Source organism: Mobula hypostoma, chromosome 2, assembly GCF_963921235.1.
Source record: "Mobula hypostoma chromosome 2, sMobHyp1.1, whole genome shotgun sequence".
In the NCBI taxonomy this organism is placed as follows: domain Eukaryota; kingdom Metazoa; phylum Chordata; class Chondrichthyes; order Myliobatiformes; family Myliobatidae; genus Mobula; species Mobula hypostoma.
The window spans coordinates 115,216,179-115,238,996 of record NC_086098.1 but is presented as its reverse complement, the minus strand read 5'-3'; the positions used below and the strand labels follow the sequence as shown (position 1 = coordinate 115,238,996).

At 45.1% G+C, this 22,818-nt stretch overlaps 1 protein-coding gene across 4 annotated transcripts in view; it reads left to right on the top strand.

Moving 5' to 3' along the window:
- zmp:0000000755 (phosphofurin acidic cluster sorting protein 1) overlaps positions 1 to 22,818 on the top strand; it is a 287,020-nt gene that overhangs the window by 195,136 nt on the left and 69,066 nt on the right. For 3 of the 4 annotated variants that reach the window (XM_063040465.1, XM_063040466.1, XM_063040464.1), the window contains exons 3-8: positions 4,795 to 4,884; positions 7,325 to 7,450; positions 9,881 to 10,043; positions 13,920 to 14,011; positions 15,180 to 15,260; positions 17,360 to 17,419. In XM_063040465.1, coding sequence (XP_062896535.1) covers positions 4,795 to 4,884; positions 7,325 to 7,450; positions 9,881 to 10,043; positions 13,920 to 14,011; positions 15,180 to 15,260; positions 17,360 to 17,419 — 612 coding nt within the window. The remainder of the gene's footprint in view (positions 1 to 4,794; positions 4,885 to 7,324; positions 7,451 to 9,880; positions 10,044 to 13,919; positions 14,012 to 15,179; positions 15,261 to 17,359; positions 17,420 to 22,818) is intronic. The other variant, XM_063040467.1, reaches the window with a different exon arrangement.

The window sequence follows — 22,818 nt, the reverse complement described above, 5'->3', positions numbered from 1 at the left end:
AGGATGCCGTTCAGGCTCAAAAACACGGTGCAGACGTTCCAGCGCCTGATGGACGCAGTAGGGTGAGGTCTGGACTTTCTGTTCATCTATCTGGATGACATACTTATCGCCAGCCGCTCCCGCCAGGAACATCTAGCACATTTACGCCTGCTCTGCCGCCGTCTAAGTGACTACGGCCTGGCTATCAACCCTGCCAAGTGCCAGTTCGGCCTACCCGCCATCGACTTCTTGGGACACCGGATCGATCGCCATGGAGCTGTGCCCCTGCCGGCAAAAGTTGAAGCCATCCGCCAATTCGCCAGACCCAGCACTGTTAAAGGCCTGCAGGAATTTGTTGGGATGGATAACTTTTATCACCATTTCCTGCCTTCAGCGGCCCGGATCATGCGGCCCCTTTTCGGCTTGATGTCCGGCAAGGTCAAAGAGGTCATCTGGACAGAGGAGGCAACGACGGCTTTTGAACAAGCCAAGAACATACTAACAAACGCCACGCTCCTGGTCCACCCCCTGGGTCGACGTCCCCACTGCTCTCACTGTGGACGCTTCCGACGCGGCAGTTGGCGGCATGCTCGAGCAGCTCATCAAAGGCCAGTGGAAGCCGCTCGCTTTTTTCAGCCGGCACCTACGACCCCCGGAACTTAAGTACAGCACTTTCGACAGGGAGCTGCTGGCCCTGCACCTTGCCATCCGGCACTTCAGGTATTTCCTGGAAGGGAGGGAGTTCACGGTCTTCACAGACCACAAGCCCCTCACTTTCGCATTTGCCAAAGTGTTGGACCCATGGTCGGGCTGCCAGCAACGCCACCTGTCATACTTCTCGGAGTCTACCACCACGATCAAGCACATCTCCGGGAAGAACCATGTGGTAGCCGACACGCTGTCACGCACTTCCGTCCAGTGAGTGCTCTCTCTCTCTCCGGGGGTGGATTATGCGGCGTTAGCTAGGGCGCAACGACTGGACGGCGAGATGCTGGTGTACCGAACTGCAGTCTCAGGACTCTGCTCGAAGACATACCTATTGGGCCCAAAGGTAATGAGCTCCTTTGCGATGTGTCCACCAGGCAACCTCGGCCCATTGTCTCGACCGCTTGGATGTGCCGCGTTTTCGACGCCTTGCACGGTTTAGCCCACCCTTCCATCCGGGCGACCATCCGGCTGATCGCAGACAGGTTTGTGTGGCACGGCCTACGCAAGCAGGTCGGGCACTGGGTCAGGACGTGCATGCACTGTCAAATCTCCAAAATCCAGAGGCACGTGAGGGCCCCACTGCAACCTTTCCAGCCGACACATGGGAGGTTTGAACATGTCCATGTGGACATCGTCAGCCACTGCTGGTTTTGAGAGGAGCGAGATACCTGTTCACCATGGTGGACAGGTACTTGAGGTGGCCGGAAGCTATCCCACTCGCTGACACGGCCACGGAGACATGCGCCAGAGCCCTGATTACCACCTGGGTGGCACGGTTCAGTCTCCCAGCCCACGTCACTTCAGACAGGGGTGTACAGTTCACATCAGCTTTGTGGTCTGCTCTGGCACAACTCCTCGGAACCCAGCTCCACCGAACGACCACAGTCTAACGGCCTGGTGGAACGTTTCCACAGGCACTTGAAGTCAGCCCTGATGGCACACCTCCGAGGGCCAGACTGGGTTGACGAATTCCCCTGGCTGCTGCTTGGCATCCACACAGCACCCTAGGAGGACCTGGTCGCATCATCGGCTGAACTTGTTTACGGTGCCCCGCTCACAGTTCCCGGTGAGCTTGTGCCAGCACCCTGTGGCCAGGAGGACACACCTGCGGCGGTCCTAACTAAACTCCAGGAGCGGCTTGGAACACTTGCCCCAGTCCCGACGTCCCATCACGGAACAACACCCTCTTTCGTGCCCATCCTACAACAGAGCAAGTATGTTTTCGTTCGCCGAGGCGTGCACAAACCACCCCTGCAGCAACCATATGAAAGACCCTACAAGGTGGTGCGCCATAATGGGACGACCTGCGTTCTCGACATCGGCAGCCGTGAAGAGACTTTTACCATTGACTGTCTCAAACCGGTGCATCTAGACCTTGAACACCCGGTTGCAGTGCCACCCCCACGACAACGGGCCAGCCACCTGAAAGAGCTGACAGTGTGCAGGCTGTAGACTCTGCACCTCCTAGCGCTAGTTCTGGGGGGGGGGGGGTCATGTGGCGGCTCGCCCACGCAGCAAGCGAACTGGCTCCAGCAGTCGCGGGCGAGTCCGCAGCCAGCAGCAACCGAGAGGGCAGACCTCGGCCCGGAAGCCGACGTCACTTCCGCCCCACAAAGAGCGGGGGATGCTGGGAGCGGGCACTTAACTGCGCGGGGATTTAAACAGTAAACAGTTTCAACCAGACCCTGCTCGACTTAGTGTGTTGCTTTCACTCGTTGCGTATCAGTGCGACCGCAATGGACTTAAGTGATTAGTATGTCTTCAACTAACATAAAAATTGGCAGAGTTATGGATAGTGAGTAAGATTGTCAAAGAGTACAGCAAAATACAGATCAGTTATAACATATGGGTGGAGAAATGGCAGATGGAGTTTAACGTGGACTAGTGTGATATGTTGTATTTTGAGAGGTCAAAAGTAAGTATGTACAGAAAGTGGCATGGTCCTTAAAGAACATCAATCTATAGCTCCCTGAAAGTGGCAGTACAAGTTGTAAAGAAGGCATACACCATACCTATCTTCATCAGGTGCATCAGTGAGTATAAAAGTTAACAATTTTGTTGCAGCTATGTAAAGTTGCCTGTTTCCATGCTGTATAGCTCTATATAAGTATAGATTTGGTTTTGCTTCTCTTGGAGTATTGTGTGCAGTTCTGGTTTGTACATTACAGAAAGGATTTGAAGGCTTTGGAGAGGTTCCAGAAGAGATTCACTGGGATGTTGCCAACATGAGAGAATATTAGTTATAAGGAGCAGAGGGGTGACCCAATAGATAAATAAAAATCACGAGAGGAATATACAGAGTAGATAGTCAAGAGTCTTTTTCCAGGATGGAAATGCCAAATGCTAGAGAACATAGCTTTAAGATAAGAAGTGGGGGTGAGTTTAAAGGAGATTTACAAGGTAAGATTTTTTTACACAGGGATTGGAAGGTGCTGCCAGGGAAAGTGGTGGAGGCAAAAATTATAGTAACGTTTTAAGTGGTGGATAGGTGATAGGTGAAATCAGATGGGTGGATGGACCCAAGTGGGGAAGAGGCTGATGGGACAGAGGCAGGTAATGATCCAGCACTGCTGTCAGATTAGCTGTGGGGAGGCCCAGCTCTCTCCACAAGGGAATCAGCTAAAATCTTGCTTTATGAAAAACCAAGGTTTAGGAGTTAAATTGCCCCTACCAGTACTCACATCCCTAATGGTCACCACAGCAATATATAGAACTATACAGCTGAGGAACGGGCTCTTTGGCATACAATGTCGTGACAAGCTATTTACCAGTAATTAAACATCTAACTAAACTGATCCCTGCTATCTACACAATGTTTGTATCCTGCTATTTTCTGCACATTCATGTGCCTATAGCACAGTGCAGCACATTACAGGTCCTTCAGACCACGATGTTGTGCCAACCTCTTAACCGACTCCAAGATTGAGCTAATGCTTCCCTCCCACATGGCCCTCCATAATACTTCCATCCATGTACCTATCTAAGAGTCTCTTCAATGTCCTTAATATATCTGCTTCTACCACCACCCCTAGCAGTGTGTTCCACATACTTATCACTCTCTGTGTAAAAAAAAACTATCTCTAATATTCCCCCCATACTTTCCAACAATTGCCTTAAAATTATGTCCTCTTATATTAACCATTTCCATCCTGGGGAAGAAGGCACTGACTGCCCACTCTATCTGTGTCTCTTATGATCTTATATACCTCTATTAAGTCACCTCTCACCTCTCACCACTTTGAAGAGAAAAGCCCTGCTTCGTCAACCTATCCTCGTAAGGCATGCAAGGCAGAATCTGGTAAATCTCCTCTGCACCTTTTCTAAAGCTTCCACATCGCTTCCTGTAATGAGGCAACTAGAACTGAACTCAGTGCTCCATGTGGTGTGACCAGAGTTTCATAGAGGTGCAAAATTACCTTGCAGCTCTGGAACTAAATCCCCTGACTAATGAAGGCCATTATACCCTATCAACTTGCTGCACAGCAACTTTGAGGGATCTATGGACTTGGTCCCCCAAGATTCCTCTGTTCCTCCACACTGCTAAGAATCATGTCATTAACCCTGTACTCTGCCTTCAAGTTTGACCTTGCAAAGACTATCACTTCATATAATTCTAGTTTGAACACCACCTGCCACTTCTAAGCCCAGCTCTGAATCCTGTCTATGTCCGGTTGAAATCCACAATAACCTTCAATACTATCTACACCACCAAGCTTCATGTCATCTGCAAACTTACTAACCCACCCTTCCACTTCCTCATCCAAGTCATTTATAAAAAAAATCACAAACAGCAATTTAACTTGTATATTCTGAGCCCTGGCCTATGAAGGTAAACCTTTTCCACCATTTCATTGACCTATTTGTCACTTTCAAGAACTAGACCATCAGGCAATTTCAGTAATAAATAGATGTCGGAGATTTTAAGAAATAACAAGAAAGGTTGGGGTGAGAGGGAAGAGGAGGTTTTTGTTGACATGGGCTTTGTTATGTTTTCTTGGCTTCAAGTTCGCTCATGTATAGGCATTCTCCTGAAAATTTGGTTAAGTTTTAGGTTTTCCTCAGCATGTCAACTGACAGAGATCTTTTTCTCTTTTTGGTGTCTTGTAGGGTTCGAAGCGTATCCTAAGGTCAAACGAATATCTTCTCCCGCCAGGGGGGCTGATGGAGACCGAGTTAGCTCTCACCTTTTCATTGCAGGTATCTACTGCATGGTTTGCACTTGCATTTTCATCGATATTGTGTACTTTCCTTTCCTAGAAGAGTAAGCAATGAGGTGTCTCCCCTCTAAAATCTTTTTGTTCTAGGCTATGGTGCATAAAAGTAAGGGAGACCATTTAGCCTCATGACCCTGCTTTGCCTTTACGTGAGAATATTGGCTGGTTTTTCACCTCAACACTCCTGACTCCATATCCTTGAATCTGTTCATATTTGCTTTGACATAAGTGAACATTTCTTTTTGTTACTCAATGAAAGGTGGGCAATCCATCCCTATCATCCATCCCTGAAGATGCAGTTAAGAGTCAACTGTATTAGTAGGCCTGGAGCCACATACAGGCCAAACTGGATTAGGACTGAGGTTTCATTTTATAACCATCTAGTAGATTCATTGTTGCTGGTACTGAGACCAAAATTTTATTTCTTGACATATAGTTGTTTGAATTTAATTTGCTCGTCTGCCATAGTAGAGTTTAAAATTGTATGTCTCTGGATCAGTAATACTGACTGCTAGCCCTTAACCACAATGCTGCCATACCTGATTCCTCTATAATGCTATAGTGTGGTTGGTTCAACAGGTTCTGCCTAGGGATTTCTCAACAGGTTGCTTGGGGAGGTCCCCTAAAACACTGCCATTGTGAGGCTTGATTTCCAACTGACATCACATGACTACCAAACCCGAGAGCTTGTGAGGCTCCAGATTATCTCCTGGAGTTCATACCTGATGAACAAAGGACTGATTCAATTGTGATGCTCTTTCTGTGGTAGAGGAGCTAGCCAGTATTCACTATTGTACTTGTACTGGAAATGCAAGACTCATGAGCCGGGGGAAGCCACTCGGTAAGATTATGGCTGGTCGCCTGTCACTTTCCTTCCTGATCCCTACATCCCTTGAACAACTTACTGTACAAAATCAGATTGATTTCAGGCTGAAATATGTGGTTGAACTTTCACAAATCCCAGTGGACGAGATACCAAGCATTTACCAATTCATTAAAGCCTTTAAATTAATCTTGGTCCTAAATGACAAATAGTGAGATTAACCTCCTGGTTCTAGTCTTTCCAGCCAGAGGAATCTGCTTTGAAAAGCTTATATGTTTTAACATTAGAAATGTATCATTCCTTCAAACTGCAGTGAGGATAGTGCAATCCTACCCTCCCAACAACTTCCACAACTGCATTGGGTGGCAATCTCCCAGCACTTTCAGACATTAAGTGGGCAGAGCTAAATCCCAAGATGTGGCCGTGCCATATATTGGCAATACTGTTTTTAGTTTTACCCCAGTGCTGACTATATTAATTGAAGGCTCAGTCCATCCTTGGGATATTCTTCCATGTCTCTCACTATCAGAACAGCTAGACAGGGAGGTATGGAACTGGTACAGTGCAGGTGCCATGGCTGAGAAAGTATAGCTGCCTGCTAACACCTTTGGTAAACTCTGCTGTCAAAAGACTCACCTTGAAGTGCAGGTCAGTGGTAAACTACAAACTGAGACTTTCTTCTGCCTTTGATTTGTCTTTTATTATACACTCACAAGGGTGGGATACAGACAGTTATTGCCCATCTCGGATTCCCCTTAACCTGAGTAACTTGCTAGTGCATTTCAGTTCAGATTCAACCATTTTACTGAGGGTTCAGAACACACGTAAGCCAGGTGAGAAAGCTGCAAGAGTACCTTCTCTATGAGACATTAGGTATTTATAGGAATCCAGTGGTTTAACAGAGGATCTCCTATTATATGGCACCGCCACACCTTGGGATTCTGCTATCCTCTGTCCTACCCAACTCCTGAAAATGCTGGGAGACCGCCACCCTTTTTAGTGTTACTTTTAACTGGCTCCATTTAAATCAAAGGTTCCCAACCTTCCTTATGCCATGGACCCCTACCATTAACCGAGGGGTCTGTGGACCCCAGCTTGGGAAGCCCTGGTTTAAATACTTGAATTTAAATTGCTTGGTTGCCATGGTGGAATTTGAACTCATGACTCTAGATCAACGCATACACATCTGCTACCAAACCTGAATAGGCATGGATAGTGTGGGTTTTCCCTCTGCTGTGCTGGAGTGGGATGGATTCCTCATAGAGTCATACAACATGGAAGCAGGTCCTTTGGCCCAGCTCATCCACGCTGACTGTACTGCCCAGTGTGCCAACTCCATTTGGCCCATCGTCTTTCTAAAGCCCTCCTGTCTATGTACTTACCTAGATAGCTCAGCTCGCTGGATCAGGATCATCAGTCTTGGTTTGTGATTGTTAACACAGTAACTTAACCGCCCACACTCCCATACCCCCAAGACTTCAGGAAATTGTAAGAGTACAGGTGAAATTAAACTGATGAGAGGTACTTTGGTGTTTGAACTGGTGAGATGTCAGTATGCTGCCTCTAATCAACTGAAAACTCCACTTTTTTCCATTGTCAGTACCCCCATTTCCTGAAGAGGGACGCAAACACACTACAGATCCTGCTGCAGAGGAGGAAGAGGTATAAAAACCGCACCATCCTCGGCTACAAGACATTGGCGGTGGGCTCGATCGATATGGCTGAGGTAAGTTTTCACTGTCTGCTGCAGATTGCATAAGTCATAGGAACAGAATTAGTCTGCTCCACCATTTAGTCATAGTTGATTTGTTTCCTCTCTCAGCTCCATTCCTGGGTTGTTCTTGCAGTTCCAGCATCCCTGCACCCGTGCCTGTGGCCTCACACCTGTCTAATTTCCCTGGTTCCCTTGTGAATATCATCAGTGCTTTGCCCATAAGCAAGAAATCCGAGTTCATCCACTTCGGAGCTGAAAGGAATAGAACAGCATTCTGTATAAAATTGAAACACCAGCAGAAATTAAAAATTCAGCACTCAGGTAGATAGATCATGCAATTGTCATAGACAGGAATCTGTTGACTTTTATATTTAGAAGACTGCTTACAAGTATTGCTACAGCAATACAAAGCCACAGGCTGCTTTTGGTAGATTATTAGCATTGTACCTGAGGGAAGGTATATTAGTCATGGAGGGGGTGCAGCCTAGATTTACCTAAATGGTAGCTGGAATCTCAGGATTAAGTTATCAGATGAGATTACACAAATCGGAATTGTATTCCCTGGAATTTAGTTGGTCCAGGAAAGATTAAATTGGGCTTTCAAATATTGAGGAGAACTTGCAGGCTCATAGGGTAAAGAAGCATGAAAACAGGCCTTTCAGCCCAGCTAGTTCATGTTAACCAAGATTTCCGTCTAAGCAGGTCCCATTTTTCTGTGTTTGGCCCATATTTCCTTAAACCTTTCCTATCCATGAACCTGTCCAAATGTCGTTAATGTACCTCCCTCAAGCACTTCCTCTGACAGCTCGTTCCATTTACTGACCACTCTCTGAGTGAAAAAGTTGCCTTTTTAAATTGTTCTTTTTAAATCTCCCACCCCTTCCAATCTTAAACCTATGCTCTCTTGTCTTTGATTCCCTTTTCCTGGAGACAAAAGACAATGTGCCTGCACCATCTCTATGCCTCTCTTGATTTAGTCCACCTCCAAACTATTGGTGAACTGCAGAACCATGAAGCAAATAAGGTGCCATGAGCTAAGGATCTTATGTAGAATTTGGAATGTGTTATCCAAGGGGGTGATGAAGGTTGCTTCATCTGGGGCTTTCAAACAGAAAAAGATTGCAGTAGGAACTTATAGAACCTGGTACAGTTACAGCAATTAAAAGTTATTTGAACAGGTACATGGATAGGAAAGGTTTACTGAGATATAGGCAAATGCAAGCAAATAGAACCAGCCCAGAAAGGCATCCTGGTTGGCATGGATAAATGGGCAGAGAGCCATTTATGTTCTGCATAACCCTGTGATTCTGTGACATCTGATAAAGGTCAGGGGAATGGAACCACTTGTAATATACAATCTGAGAGCTAACTGGGACGTGAAAAGCTGAACTGATTCCCTCTGTTCTATTACCATACTGTGACTCTTTCTGTAAGCTGCCTCTATGTAACCAGCCAATCTCTCTTCCTACAAGTACAGTTGGGCATCTGAGTCCAGCTTCTACGCACTGACCCCGGAAGGCACTCTGACTTCAGTAAGTGACAGAATCACATGGCACGAAAGCAGGCCCTTGTGCCCAATTTGTCCATGCTAAATAAGGTGCCTTTCCGAACTAGTCCCGTTTCTCTCTAAACCTTTCCTAGCCATACTTAAATGGGTTTTAAATGTAATTTTCTCTGCCTTTATTATTTCATGGCAGCCTGTTCCATATGTCCACCATTCTCCGTGTGACAAATTGTCGCTCAGAACTCTTCTAAATCTTTGCCCTCTTTTTCCCCCTGTCACCTTAAATCTGTGCCCTCTAGTTTTAGACTCCATTATCCTGGGACTGTCCACCTCATCTATGCCCCTCATATGATTTTATAAAGTTCTGTAAGAACACTCCTCATTCTCCTTTACTCCAGGGAAAAGAAGTGCCAGCCTACCCAGTCTCTCCTTATAACTGAAGTGCTCTGGTCCTGGTGACATCCTTGTGCATCTTTTCTGTATGCTCTCCATCTTAATGACATCCTTTCTATAAAACAGCAACCAGAACTGTACACAATGCTCCAACAAACAGCAGGAATTCTGCAGATGCTGGAAATTCAAGCAACACACATCAAAGTTGCTGGTGAACGCAACAGGCCAGGCAGCATCTCTAGGAAGAGGTACAGTCGACGTTTCAGGCCGAGACCCTTCGTCAGGACTGGGGTCTTGGCCTGAAACGTCGACTGTACCTCTTCCTAGAGATGCTGCCTGGCCTGCTGCGTTCACCAGCAACTTTGATGTACAATGCTCCAAGTTGTTTCAGACTACCTTCTTGCATCCTGATGTACACTGTTTATGGAGGTGATTGTGCTTTGTAATCTGTGTTGGGAAAGGTATATGCGTGGTACTATTGGTGCTTTGGGTGTCCTGCGGTGTGATGATGAGAACGTGCAGGCTGACCTTGTTTGCCTTGGCAGGTAATGCAGCATCCCACTGATGGTGGACAGGTGCTCGGACTTCACTCCAACATTAAAGATGTGTCAGTGCGGGTCGCTGAGATCAGCATCTACTCCCTGTCCAGCCAGCCCATTGATCACGAGGATGGCAGTGTAATTGCGGGAGCCAAGACCAAACCCTCAGGTAGGTGATTGATTGTGGCTGTGGTTGCTTTCAAAATGAAATTATCCAGACACAATCTCAAACCACATTCTGGAGAAGCACAGCCTTCAGGTACATCACTAACTCTGCTGGACAGTACAAAAATCTGACAGCCAGCCAAAGGATGGTCATTTGAGTTGGAGGTGTGTCCTGTCATAGAGACTGGTGTATCTCAGGAGTTCTTTAGCCAAAGGCTGTGGAGTCTCGATCACGGGGGTTATCCGAAGAAAGACCAGATAAATGTTCAAAAGATCAGGGAATTGAGGTGCTATAGGGAACTGGCACAGAAGAGGAGTCAAAGTCTAGGTTACTGGGCATGTGCACGGGTAATATGTATGCTCAGGTGCAGTGGACAGCTTACAGCAGCATCACAGGCACAAGCATTGTGTAAACATTATTCACAAGAAAAACACATTTTACACAGGTTTTACAAACATAAATTGAAGCAGGTTTGTGGGGTTTGGTGAGTGAGACAGAAAACACTGACTACGAATTGGCATATTAATCATCTATTTACAAACAGTAAAATTTCGACCAAACATTTAAGTTCCCCCAGGTTACACAAACTACAAATCTGAATATTCATCAGACTGATTCTTAGTCAAAAGTGCATACAGAGCATACCTTCCTGATAGTTCTATGAGGCAAAGGGAGAGAGAGAGAGAGCAGGTCTCCTGCTATACCCCCAAGGGTTGCCAACTTTCTCACTCCCAAATAAGGGACAAAAGTAGCAGTCAAATACGGAACACTTGTGTTTACCCCGAGAAAGACTACCATGACCATGAAGCCTTGCGTGGGCACCTGTGTGCGCATGCGTGTACGTGCCGATTTTTTTTCTACAAATCGATTTTGGCTTAATCTTCCCAATTCTGCTTTTACTATATGTTAGTGTTATTTTAGGTTTTATGTGTTATTTGGTATGATTTGATAGGTTATCTTTTGGGTCTGGGAACGCTCAAAAATTTTTCCCATATAAATTAATGGTAATTGCTTCTTTGCTTTACGCCATTTCAGCTTACGAACGGTTTCATAGGAACGCTCTACCTTAGCAAGGGAAATACACACAAGGGTGGTCTTGTATGGGACAAACCAATTTAGCCCAATATACAGGATTTCCCGGCTAAAACAGGACAGTTGGCAACCCTAATACCACCCCTCCCCCACCACGGCACCCGGAACTGGAAATGAGCACTGTGGCGCGCAACCAACCAATGGGAAAAGTGGCTGCGGTTTTTAAACTGACCAATCATGATTAACACAACAGAAGGGGCTTTTGACTGGCAAATAAGCCACATCCTCACACGACAAAACAACAAAGCTAGATCGAAAGAAACACAGACACGGGGAAATCTGCAAATGCCGGAAATTCAAGCAACACACACAAAAATTGCTGGTGAACGCAGCAGGCCAGGCAGCATCTCTAGGAAGAGGTACAGTCGACGTTTCAGGCTGAGACCCTTCATCTGGACTAACTGAAAGAAGAGATAGTAAGAGATTTGAAAGTGGGAGGGGGAGGGGGAGATCTGAAATGATAGGAGATGACAGGAGGGGGAGGGATGGAGCCAAGAGCTGGTCAGTTGATTGGCAAAAGGGATACCAGTCTGGAGAAGGGAGAGGATCATGGGACGGGAAGGGGGGAGGGGAGCCCGGAAGGTGGAGAGCAGGCAAGGAGTTATGGTGAGAAGGACAGAGGAAGAAAAAAGGGAGAGAGAAAAAAAAGGGGGGAAAAATAAAAATATATGTTAAAAAAATAAATAAGGGATAGGGTGTGAAAGGGAGGAGGGGCATTAAAGGAAGTTAGAGAAGTCAATATTCATGCCATCAGGTTGGAGGCTACCCAGGCGGAATTTAAGATGTTGTTCCAAAGAAACACAAAGTCCATTTAAGTGCAAAGTGGTCATAGTGTTGCTAAACTGTAGTGATTAGGATTGTGCCAGTTGGTTCTAGAATGTTCGTGAGCTTGATGGTGTGAAACTGTCCGATGGTAGCTGCAAGAAGATGGCATGGCTGTGGCATTGGGGATCTTTGAGATAAATGTAGCCTGGTTGAGGCAATCCCTTCTGTAGGTACTACTCTTGGTGGGGAGGGATGTGCTCATGATGCAATGGTGAGTTCACCGCTTTCCGCAGTTTCTTACTTTCTTACGTTGAGTCGTGGGTTAGATCAGCAATGATTGTCTTGGATGGTGGGAGTGACCTGAGGAGCCCAATGTCTCGCTGCTCCTGTTCTCTTGTGTTCATATGAAGATCTCCCTGATTCAGTTACATTCAGCATTAGTCAGAAAATTCAGTGCTGGTGAATAAAAAAACAACTTCTCATAGTAACTGATAAACTATCTTCAAAATTAAGAGTTGCACAATACAGGGAATAATTCACACGGTGTAGACCCTCCCACCATGCAAAACTCCCGTAGTTCTGCTCCTCCCATGCTGTGATGCTCCCTCATTACCACCCCACCCACCAACACTCCTTCAGTACTGCCCCCTTGACAGTGTGGTGCTCTGTCAGTACTGCCTCACCCATAGTGCAATGCCTCCTTGGTGCCTCCACCCCCCCCTCCAACAGTGTGTTGCTCTCTCAATGCTGCCTTTCCCCTTAGGATGGTACTCCCTCAGTACTAACCCTCTAGTTTGTGCAATACACGCTCAGTGCTTCCCTTCCAGTTTTACACATTGCACTGAACTGGAGTGATAATGGTAGACCTCAAAACTCTCCATACATGAAATTCCCCTCTGAGGGCAGTGTACCAGGAGAATTCAGTCAGCCCTTGTTCGCAAGGCAGTTACTCACTCTCAGAGACAGCCACCTCCTGGTGTATGCAGGTACTGCAATGTCAATAATAAAGTGGAAATCATAAACACAGATTCAGCAGATGCTAGAAATATTGAGCAACACACACAAAATACTGGAGGAACTCAGTAAGTCAGGCTGCATCTACAGAGGGGAATAAACATTTGATATTTTGGGCTGAGACCCTTTATCAGGACTGGAAAGGAAGGGTGCAGAAGCCAGAGTAAGAAGGTCACTTCACCTGTAAGTCTTTAGCGATCATCTGCTGTATCTGGTGCTCCTCAGGTGGCCTGCTGTACGGTGGTAAGACCTGATGCAGACCATGAAACTGCCACATCGAGAACTTTCACCCTGTTCACCAAATAAGGCAGGATTTTCCTGGGCTACCCGTTTTAATTTGACTTCCTATTCCCATTCTGACATGTCTGTCCATAGCATCCTATGCTGCCACAATGAGACCGAACTCAGGTTGGAGGAGCATGACCTCATATTCCATCTGGTAGTCTCCAACTAGATAGTATGAATATTGATTTCTCCAACTTGATAGTATCAATGTTGATTTCTCCAACTTCTGATATTTTCTCCTTCCTCTTTGTTTCCATTCCCCATTCAGGTTCCCCACTCACCTCTATGCCTCACCTGCCCATCACTTCCCTCTAGTTCCCCTCCTCCTTCTATTTCTTACATATTCCACTGTCCTCTCCTATCAGATTCTTTCTTCAGCCTTTTATCTCTTTTACCTATCCTCTCCCAGCTTCTTACTTCATCCCTCCCTTCCCCCACCCACCCACCTTCCCCCTCAGCCGGCCTCACCTATCATCTATCTGTACTTCCCTTCCACAACCTTCTTATTTGCCTTCTTCCTTTCCAGTCCTGATAAAAGTGTCTCAGCCCAAAACGTCAACTGTTTATTCTGCCCAAAAATGCTGCCTAACTTGATGAGTTCCTCCAGCATTTTGTGTGTGTGAAGTAGAAATATAACCCCAGCCAGAACATTCATCTTATTGAAGGGTTGTGTAATGTTGCAAGTGGAAAAATGTAACATAGATCTTGTCTCATATCTTGCAGATCAATCTCCAGACATTGATAATTACTCTGAAGAAGAGGACGACAGTTTTTCCTCTGAGCAGGAAGGCAGTGATGATGCTGTACCTGGCCAGGTAGTAAAATACTGACAGCTATCTGATGTCTCCAGCTAACACGGCTGAGACATGAATTTAAAGAAAGGACAGTTCTAGTCCCCACACTAGAGGAAGCTTGTGATTAGGTTAAAAGAGTGTAGAAGATATTCACAAAGATGTTGTCAGTAAAGGACTAATATTCAACATTTCCATCCTAGGAGAAAAACTCTTGACTATCCTAGAGCTAAATATGGCCAATTATTAGACTATATAGTTTTAAACAAGGGAAAAGGTTAGAGGAAATTTATGAGGTGAGGTTTTTTTACACAGAGAGTAGTAAGTGTCTGGAACGTGCTGCTGGATGAGCTGGTGATGTAAATACAATAGCAACGTGTAAGAGGCTTTCAGACACTTGAGTTGGCAGGGAATAGAGGTATATGGACCATGTGCAGGCAGATGGGATGTTTCAATCAGTATCAGGAGGCAAAGGGCTTGCTCCTGTGCTGTAATATACTCTGTATTGAACAGTTGGTCTTAGCTTTGTGGTGTGTACTCTCAATGTTTGTCATTGACATAAAACACAGAAATATAGCACGCACAAAGGTGAATTGTAGCAGACTTTAGGGAGACAGAGTAGTATGACAGCTGACATTTAAATGTACTTTAGTAGAAAGAGTGAAGGGAGATGATATAAAATGAATGGGGTAATTTTAGAGAGGCTGCAGGAACAAGGAGATATGGTGTGTATGTATACAAATCACTGAAGCTGTTAGGAAGGGCAGCCTTACAGACGTTAAGGAGTCGAGTGCTTCCGTGATTATCATACTGGTTTCATTCCCACCATGGAAGCTGTGGAATCTAAGTTCTGTTAATGAGCTGGAATTCTACAAAATCCAGTGGTCTCAATAGTGATGTTCACTGAGAACGAGATTGACCTGGTTCATCAATATTCTTCAGGGATAAAGGACTTCAGCTATTTAGATGGACTAGGAAAGTTGGGAGTAAAGTGGGATTCATTCAAAATTGTGAAAGGTCTATGGGAATAGTTTCCCCTTAACAGGAAGATCTGTTTGACTAGAAAGTCATCCTCAGTAAATTGGAACACTCCTGTAGTGGGAGGAGTATTATTAGTACTGACACTGACAGTGATTGAATGGTCATCCTATGTGTAGATTCTCTCTGACTAGTGTCTTGTGGCTGTGTCTAGGATTTATATGACGAGGACGATGAACTGAGGAAAGCCAAGAAGACTCGACGAAAGATGATGAGAGCAACTTCAATAACGCGGGTAAGTCCAGCTATAAATTTAACACCCCCACTCAGTAACTGACCCACATAGAGTCCCATTGGGGGAAGAGAGAGAACAGAGGGCGGGCAGAGGTGGAACAGAGGTAAGGCAGAGGAGGGGAGAGCAACTGGAGAGGAAAGAGGAAAAAGGAGAACAGGAAAGAAAAATGAAAGACTAAAGATGCAAGAGGCACTTGGAAGGAAAGAGGAACTGACTATGGCAAAGGAGAAAAATCACATTAGCTTTTGATTAGTAACACACATAAAATGCTGGAGGAGCTCAACAGGTCTGACAGCATCTATGGAGATTAATAAGTGGTCAAAGTTTTGACCTGAGACCCTTCATCAGGACTGGAAAGGAAGGGGGAAGAAACAGAATAGAAAGGTGGGGGAGGGGAAGGAGGACAAGCTAGAAGGTGATAGGTGAAGCCAGGAGGGTGGGGGAGGGGGATGATGTAAGCTAGAAGGTGATAGGTGAAGCCAGGAGGGTGGGGGTGGGGGAGGGGGATGATGTAAGCTAGAAGGTGATAGGTGAAGCCAGGAGGGTGGGGGAGGGGATGATGTAAGCTAGAAGGTGATAGGTGAAGCCAGGAGGGTGGGGGAGGGGATGATGTAAGCTAGAAGGTGATAGGTGAAGCCAGGAGGGTGGGGGAGGGGATGATGTAAGCTAGAAGGTGATAGGTGAAGCCAGGAGGGTGGGGGAGGGGGATGATGTAAGCTAGAAGGTGATAGGTGAAGCCAGGAGGGTGGGGGAGGGGGATGATGTAAGCTAGAAGGTGATAGGTGAAGCCAGGAGGGTGGGGGAGGGGAATGATGTAAGCTAGAAGGTGGTAGGTGAAGCCAGGAGGGTGGGGGAGGGGAATGATGTAAGCTAGAAGGTGATAGGTGAAGCCAGGAGGGTGGGGGAGGGGGATGATGTAAGCTAGAAGGTGATAGGTAGGTGAAGCCAGGTGGGTGGGGGAGGGGGATGATGTAAGAAGCTGGGAGGTTGAAAGATGGGAAAGCGGACATTCCCTCTAAAGGTAACGGGCTGGAGAAAAAGAAATCTGATAGGTTTAGAGTATACCATGAGTGAAAGGGAAGGAGAGGGTCACCAGGGGAGGTGATAGGCTGGTGAGAAGAAGTGAAGCCAGTGTGGGGAATTGAAGAGGGAAAGGGGAGGGGGAATAATTACCAGAAGTTGAAGAAATCGATGTTCATGCTATCAGGTTGGAAGCTACCTAAATGTAATATAAAATGTTATTCCTCCAACCCGAGAGTGGCCTCACCCTGGCAGAAGAGGAAGCCATGCACTGACATGCCAGAAAGTTTCAATTTTAAATCTCTCAATAAGTTTTGACCACATTTCATTCCCACCTTCCACCTTAAGCACTGGAAGTAGGTAACAGAAAGCTTATCACCTCTTCAGTGTAGGTGAGTTAGGCCACAACATGGAGAAAGAATGCTTGTTTTAATTCTACTTCCTGAGCCAGGTCTCTCACATCCAGGTCAGAAAGAAGCCAGTTCACCCACCTGTGCTGGCTGGCCGGCTGGGTCCTTAGAGAAGATTGGGTGTATGCTACCCCACCAGTACCAAGCCAGGCCTTAGAGTGTTCCCACAGAAAGCCCCACCAGATCAGTTTCCCAGTGGGAGAGATGTTTACCACAGGGGAGCCTGTGAGAAGTATAGAAGGAAACACTTGGCACACCTCCTTGTGTCCTACTGTGAGAGATTTGGTTGTGTGATGAAATGTTGTTGTAGTCTAAGCTTTCTGCTTTATATTTCCCAGGATATACTGGTTTCTGCTTTAAGGGAATATCTATTCTTTTGAAGTACAGGACCATTTTAACCAAGAAGATTGCTGAAGTCTCCTATTGAACATCCATCAGTGCTCACCTGTGACAGGTGTATGAGTGTGGCCAGGAGCTAATTCTAGCTGCAATCTTTCTTGCCTATTTCAGTGGAAAGTTACTTGCTCAGGAGGCTTGGTTGAAATTAAAAAGAAAAGTTGTCTCTCACTCTGTGCTGGCATGTAATGCTCAGATGCCCACCTGTGCAGAAAGCTCTATGCAATAATGTGCAGTCGCAACCTCCGCTCACAGTCTTTTCTCTCTACTTAGCAACCCAACTTCAAACAGAAGTTTGTTGCCTTGCTGAAGAGATTCAAAGTGACAGATGAGGTAGGTGTACTTTGTGGGAAGGGTCAGCTGCTTCTATGTAGGAGTGGGGTACTTGATGGTGCAGGATTTGTTCAGATAGCATAGGTTACCAATCTACCAGTCTGGGGAGAGACTAGTAAATTGGTTCATTATTATTGTCGCGCACACTAGGTACAGTGAATAAAATTGTTTGGCATACCATTCATATTGATCATTTCATTACAAGGGAAATTAACCGAATGTAGAATAATGTGTTACAGAGAAAGTGCGATAAGGTGAAAGGCCCACAGCGAGGTAGATTGTGAGGTCAAGAATCCATCTTATTGAACTAGGGAACTGTTGAATCATCAATGCTCATGAGTTATGAATTAAATTTGATTTTACATAAATCCTCCCACCCTTTTAAAACATTTTTTCTAGCTGGTGACAATAATGCTAAAATGTTTCCCTGTAAGGGTGTTATTCACTGAAATGAAAGAATTCAGATTGTTGCTTAACACAGCAATGTGTGAAATTCCTTGCTCATACCTAGCTTACAAATTTATATTATGTGTATATGGAATGAAAAGATATGAGTCACTATAAAAAATGGGCATTTTGAGATGAAGAAATACACCTACAGATAATTGTCAGGAACCCTTATGTAACTTGGGGACTATTAGTCAGTGCTGTCCCAACCTTGTATTTCTGTGCACAGGGTATTTATTGAAGATAATAATTAGACATTTAACGTTAACCAATCCTTTCTTACCTGTTCTTTTCCTGGTTATTAGTTAAAACCTGCAGCTTTATGGTATGCCAACTTGATCATTGACCCTTTAATCACCCGCATGTGTGTCTTAACTGTGAGTTCAGCTTCTCCACGCCCAATTCTTGTTTTTGTTTAACACATTCTGTTACTTTTAGAGTTGGCAAGGTGCCACCTTCTCAAGTCTGAAGCTTTGGTTTACCTGCAAGTGATACACACCACCTCAAAATTCTGAGAACATCAAAGAGTCATAGAGTCATACGGCATGGAAACAAAGGCTCTTTGGCCCCATTGGTCCATGCCAGCCAAGATTCTCAGCTAAGCTGATCCCATTTGCCTGTGTTTGGCTCATGTACATCTAAACCAGGGGTTCCCAACCTTGGGTGCACAATCCCCTTACTTGATGGTATTGGACCAAAACATAAAGAAGATTGGGAACCCCTGGTCTAAACCTTTCCCATCCATGTACCGTTTGAATGATGTTAATATCCCTGCCTCACCAAGCAGCTAATTCTATACGCTGACCACCTTCTAGGTGGAAAAAGTTAATCCTCATGTTCTTATGAAATCTCTCCCCACTCACCTTAAAACTTTGCTTTCTACTTCCTGATTCTCCCAACCCCAGATAAAAGACTCTGCACATATATTCTATGGCCCCATGATCTTATACACCTCATTAAGATCGCCTTTCATTCTCTTATGCTGCAATGAAAAAATACCAACCTGCCCAGCCTGTCTCCATAACTCATTTCCTTGAGTTCCAGTAGTATCCTCATAAATTCCTCTGTACACCTTCCAGCTTAATGGCATCTTTCCTATATAGACATCTTACTGTCACTGTACACCCCTAACTCTGCTGGGGCATTACAAGGGAATAACATAAGGATTATAAGCAGGGGTAGCCTATTCAGCATGCTCCTGCCCCACTGAACTCATGTCCACACACCTTGATTCCATTCTATTTTCCTTGGGTCAACCCTTTCCCACTTATATCCATGATCTCCTCAATTCCACGGCCCTGATCACCTCATTTTCACCATGGATGTCCAGCCCCTATATGTTTCTATCCCCATCAGGAAGGTCTTAAAACTCTCCACTTCTTTCTTGACAAAAGACCCAACCAGTTCCCCTCCACCATCACCCTCTCTGTCTGGGAGAACTGGTTCTCACCTTCAATAATTTCTCCTTTGGATCCTTTCTCTTTATCCAAGCTCAAGTGGACATCGACATGGGTCCAAGCCTTGCCTGGTATTGCTCCCCAACTCTTTCTGTGATACATTGACAGTTGCATTGGTGCTGATTCATGCGCCCATGTTGAGCTTGTCAATTTCATCAACTTTGCCTCCAACTTCCACCCTGCCTTTAAATTCATTTGGTCCATTTCTGAAACCTCTCTCTTCTTTCTCAACCTCTCTGTCTCCATCTCTGGAGACAAACTGTCTACTGACTTCTTTTATATACCTACTGATTCCCATAGTTATCTGACTGTACTTTTTCCCATCCTGTCTCTTGTAAAAATGCTATTCCCTTTTTTCATTTCCTTTGTCCCTGCTGCATCTGTTCTCAGGATTAGGCTTTCCTTTTCAGGACTTTGGAGATGTCCTTCTTCTTCAAAGAACGGGGTTTCCCTTGCTCTACTATTGACCCTGTCCTTACCTGCATCTCCTCCACTTCCTGGACATCCACTGTCACCTATTGCAGGCATAGAGTTCCTTGTGTTGTCACCTACCACCTCATACCTCCACATCCAACCCATCATTCTGGGCAACTTCCGCCATCTTCAATGGGATCCTACTACCAAACACGTCTTTATTTCCCACCCACTGTGCTTTTTGCAGGGATTACTTTCTACTGATTCCATTGTCCATTTGTTCCTCCCCACTAATCTCCCTCCTGGCACTTATCCCTGTAAGCGACACCTGCTCATTCACCTCCTCCCTCACCTCCACTTATTTCCCATAAATTATTCTCTATCTAATGCCCATCAATAGCATGATGGTCCTGTCACCCCGCTACATCAGGGGTGACTTACTGTAGCTAACTAGACTTTGGAATGTGGGAGGAAACTAGAACTAATGGGGGAATCTATATGTTGATAAGAGAAGAACATGCAAGCTCCATACAGAGAGCATGCCAAGTCAGGATTAAACCTTGGTCATTGGTTCTATGGGGTAGCCATTTTACCAGCTGCACCAGTGTCTCATCCTCTAATATACTCAGTAGTTGAGCCTCTATTGAAGGCAGTGACCCAAATTTACAGCCTTGATTGTGTGACGGTATTGAAGGGCAGGCACCAATGTGCAGGTTTGGATTCTCATTATGGGAACAATGCACTGAAACAGTTTCACATTATAGAGCATTTTAGGGGTCATTTATGTGTGTAGCTAGCAGGATAGCAAAGGAAGAACTAGTTGATACTGTGTATTTGGACTTTTATAAGGCCTTTGACTGGGTGCCACATGACAGGTTTTCAAACAAAACCAAACTTATTATCGAAGTACATACTGTATATCTCACTATATACAACCCTGAGATTCACTTTGTTGAGGGGATTCACAGTAGGTACAAATAAATACCATCAAATCAATGAAAAATCATGCACAAGACAGACAAACAACCCACGTGCAAAGGACAACAAACTGAACATATCTACACACATCATACACACATACATACGTAAATATGTGTGTGTGTATATATTATATACGCATAAGTATGTGTGTGTGTGTATATAATATATATATAGTTACGTTCCCCGTAACTGGGTTGTCAAACCAGCAGAAATGGAACACTCGTTGGAGTCTGTGATTACTAGAAACTAAGAAAGTTTTATTAACAAAAATAAGTAATACAGTACACTAACCGCAAGGAGATAAATGTAACAGGTTAGCAATGATAGTATACACATATACACAGAAATAGGGTGATAGGAATCAACCAAGCTCTATCGCAGTCTAGGGGTAAAATGATCAGAATTAAGGTGAAGCAGAGTTCAGTTCAGTCTAGTGTAGGTTGAAGTAATCGCTGTTGTTGTACTGTTGGAGAGAGAGAGTGAGAGATAGAGTTGGTTTCAGGCAAACCTTTCGATGCCTTCTGATCCCGCTGTGGTCACCGACTGTGACCCCTCCGTTCCGGATGCGATCGTTCTTCCGTGGTGAACCCGGCACCCAGGCAAGGGTGGACAGACAACAGGTCCCCACCGGTTGTACCTTTACACCCTGTGAGTCTCTGGCTGATTCCCACGAATCAGTCCTCCAACTCCCACCAACTTGTGAGGCACAATGCTCTTTCCAGGGTCTCGTGGCGTGTGTGTTGTGCCTTAGTAAACCCGCTATTTTTATCCCCCCTGATGGGGTATCACCTGTCCATCAAACTTCACATTTCCTATTGTCTCAGCAGGATTGTTAATGAACAGTTCAGGTTCAAAGCAAACTGTCTGTGGCAGACGCCACATACTGAATTATGTGTGTGTCTCTCTCTCTCTCGTTATCTCTCTCTTCTCTCTTATTAGCATTTTGAATGGCTTTCCGTTGTCTCTCATTATCTCTCTCATTAACATCATCCGTTCTGCAGCTCTGCTTGGCTTCACACATGACAATATATACATAAATATATGTGTGTGTGTGTATGTATATATATAATATACATACACACATACACACACACACACACACACACACACATACATACATATATACACACATACATACATATGCATACACACAATATATCAAACTGAACATACATACGTACCTACACACATATATACATAAATATATGTGTGTGTATATAATATATATATATACATACACACACACACACACACACACACACACACACACACACAATATATCAAACTGAACATATGTACCTCCTACACACATATACACATATATACATAAATACCAGGAGAATTCAGTCAGCCCTTGTTCACAAGGCAGCCACTCACTCTCAGAGACAGCTCTCTGTGAGTGAGTGACTCTCAGTCTATAGGTTGTGGAAACAGTGTCATGTTGGGGTGAGTGAAGTTGAATTAAAGATGGTGATGAATCAGCATATAGGAGGGAGATTGAAAATCTGGCTGAGTGATGCCAGAACAGCTTCTCGATCAATGTCAGCATGACCAAGAAGTTGCTTATTGACTTTAGGAGGAACAAACCGATTTAGGCGCCGGGCCAGATTGAAAAAGTTCGTGTTTTAGGGCCGGAGGTGAGGGACGGGCCGGCGTTCAGCTCACTGCTTGGTGAGCTGTTACTTGTCTGTGCTGAACTGTGGCTGTGGCCTGCAACTAACAGGCTTCTGGATCAGCTGCAGTGATGACTGGTGTCGTGGCTGTGGATTCATTTTCGTGAATTTCAGTTCTGAATGTTACTTGCTTTTATTGTTTGCACATTTTTTTCTGCACATTGGGTGTTTGACAGTCTTTTTAATAGGTTCTACTGGGTTTCTTTTGCTTCTTGTGAGGAGACAAATCTCTAGGTTGTATATAGTATACACACTTAATAAATGTACTTTGAATTTTGAACTTTGAAATTCCTCGATGTTATCATTTCTGAGGATCTGTCCTGGCTCCAGCATGTAAGAGCCGTTAAAAGGGAAGTATCTTCTCACTGTTGCCATCAAGAAAAAGCTATAGGAGACTCAGGAACTACACCACCAGGTTTAGGAACAG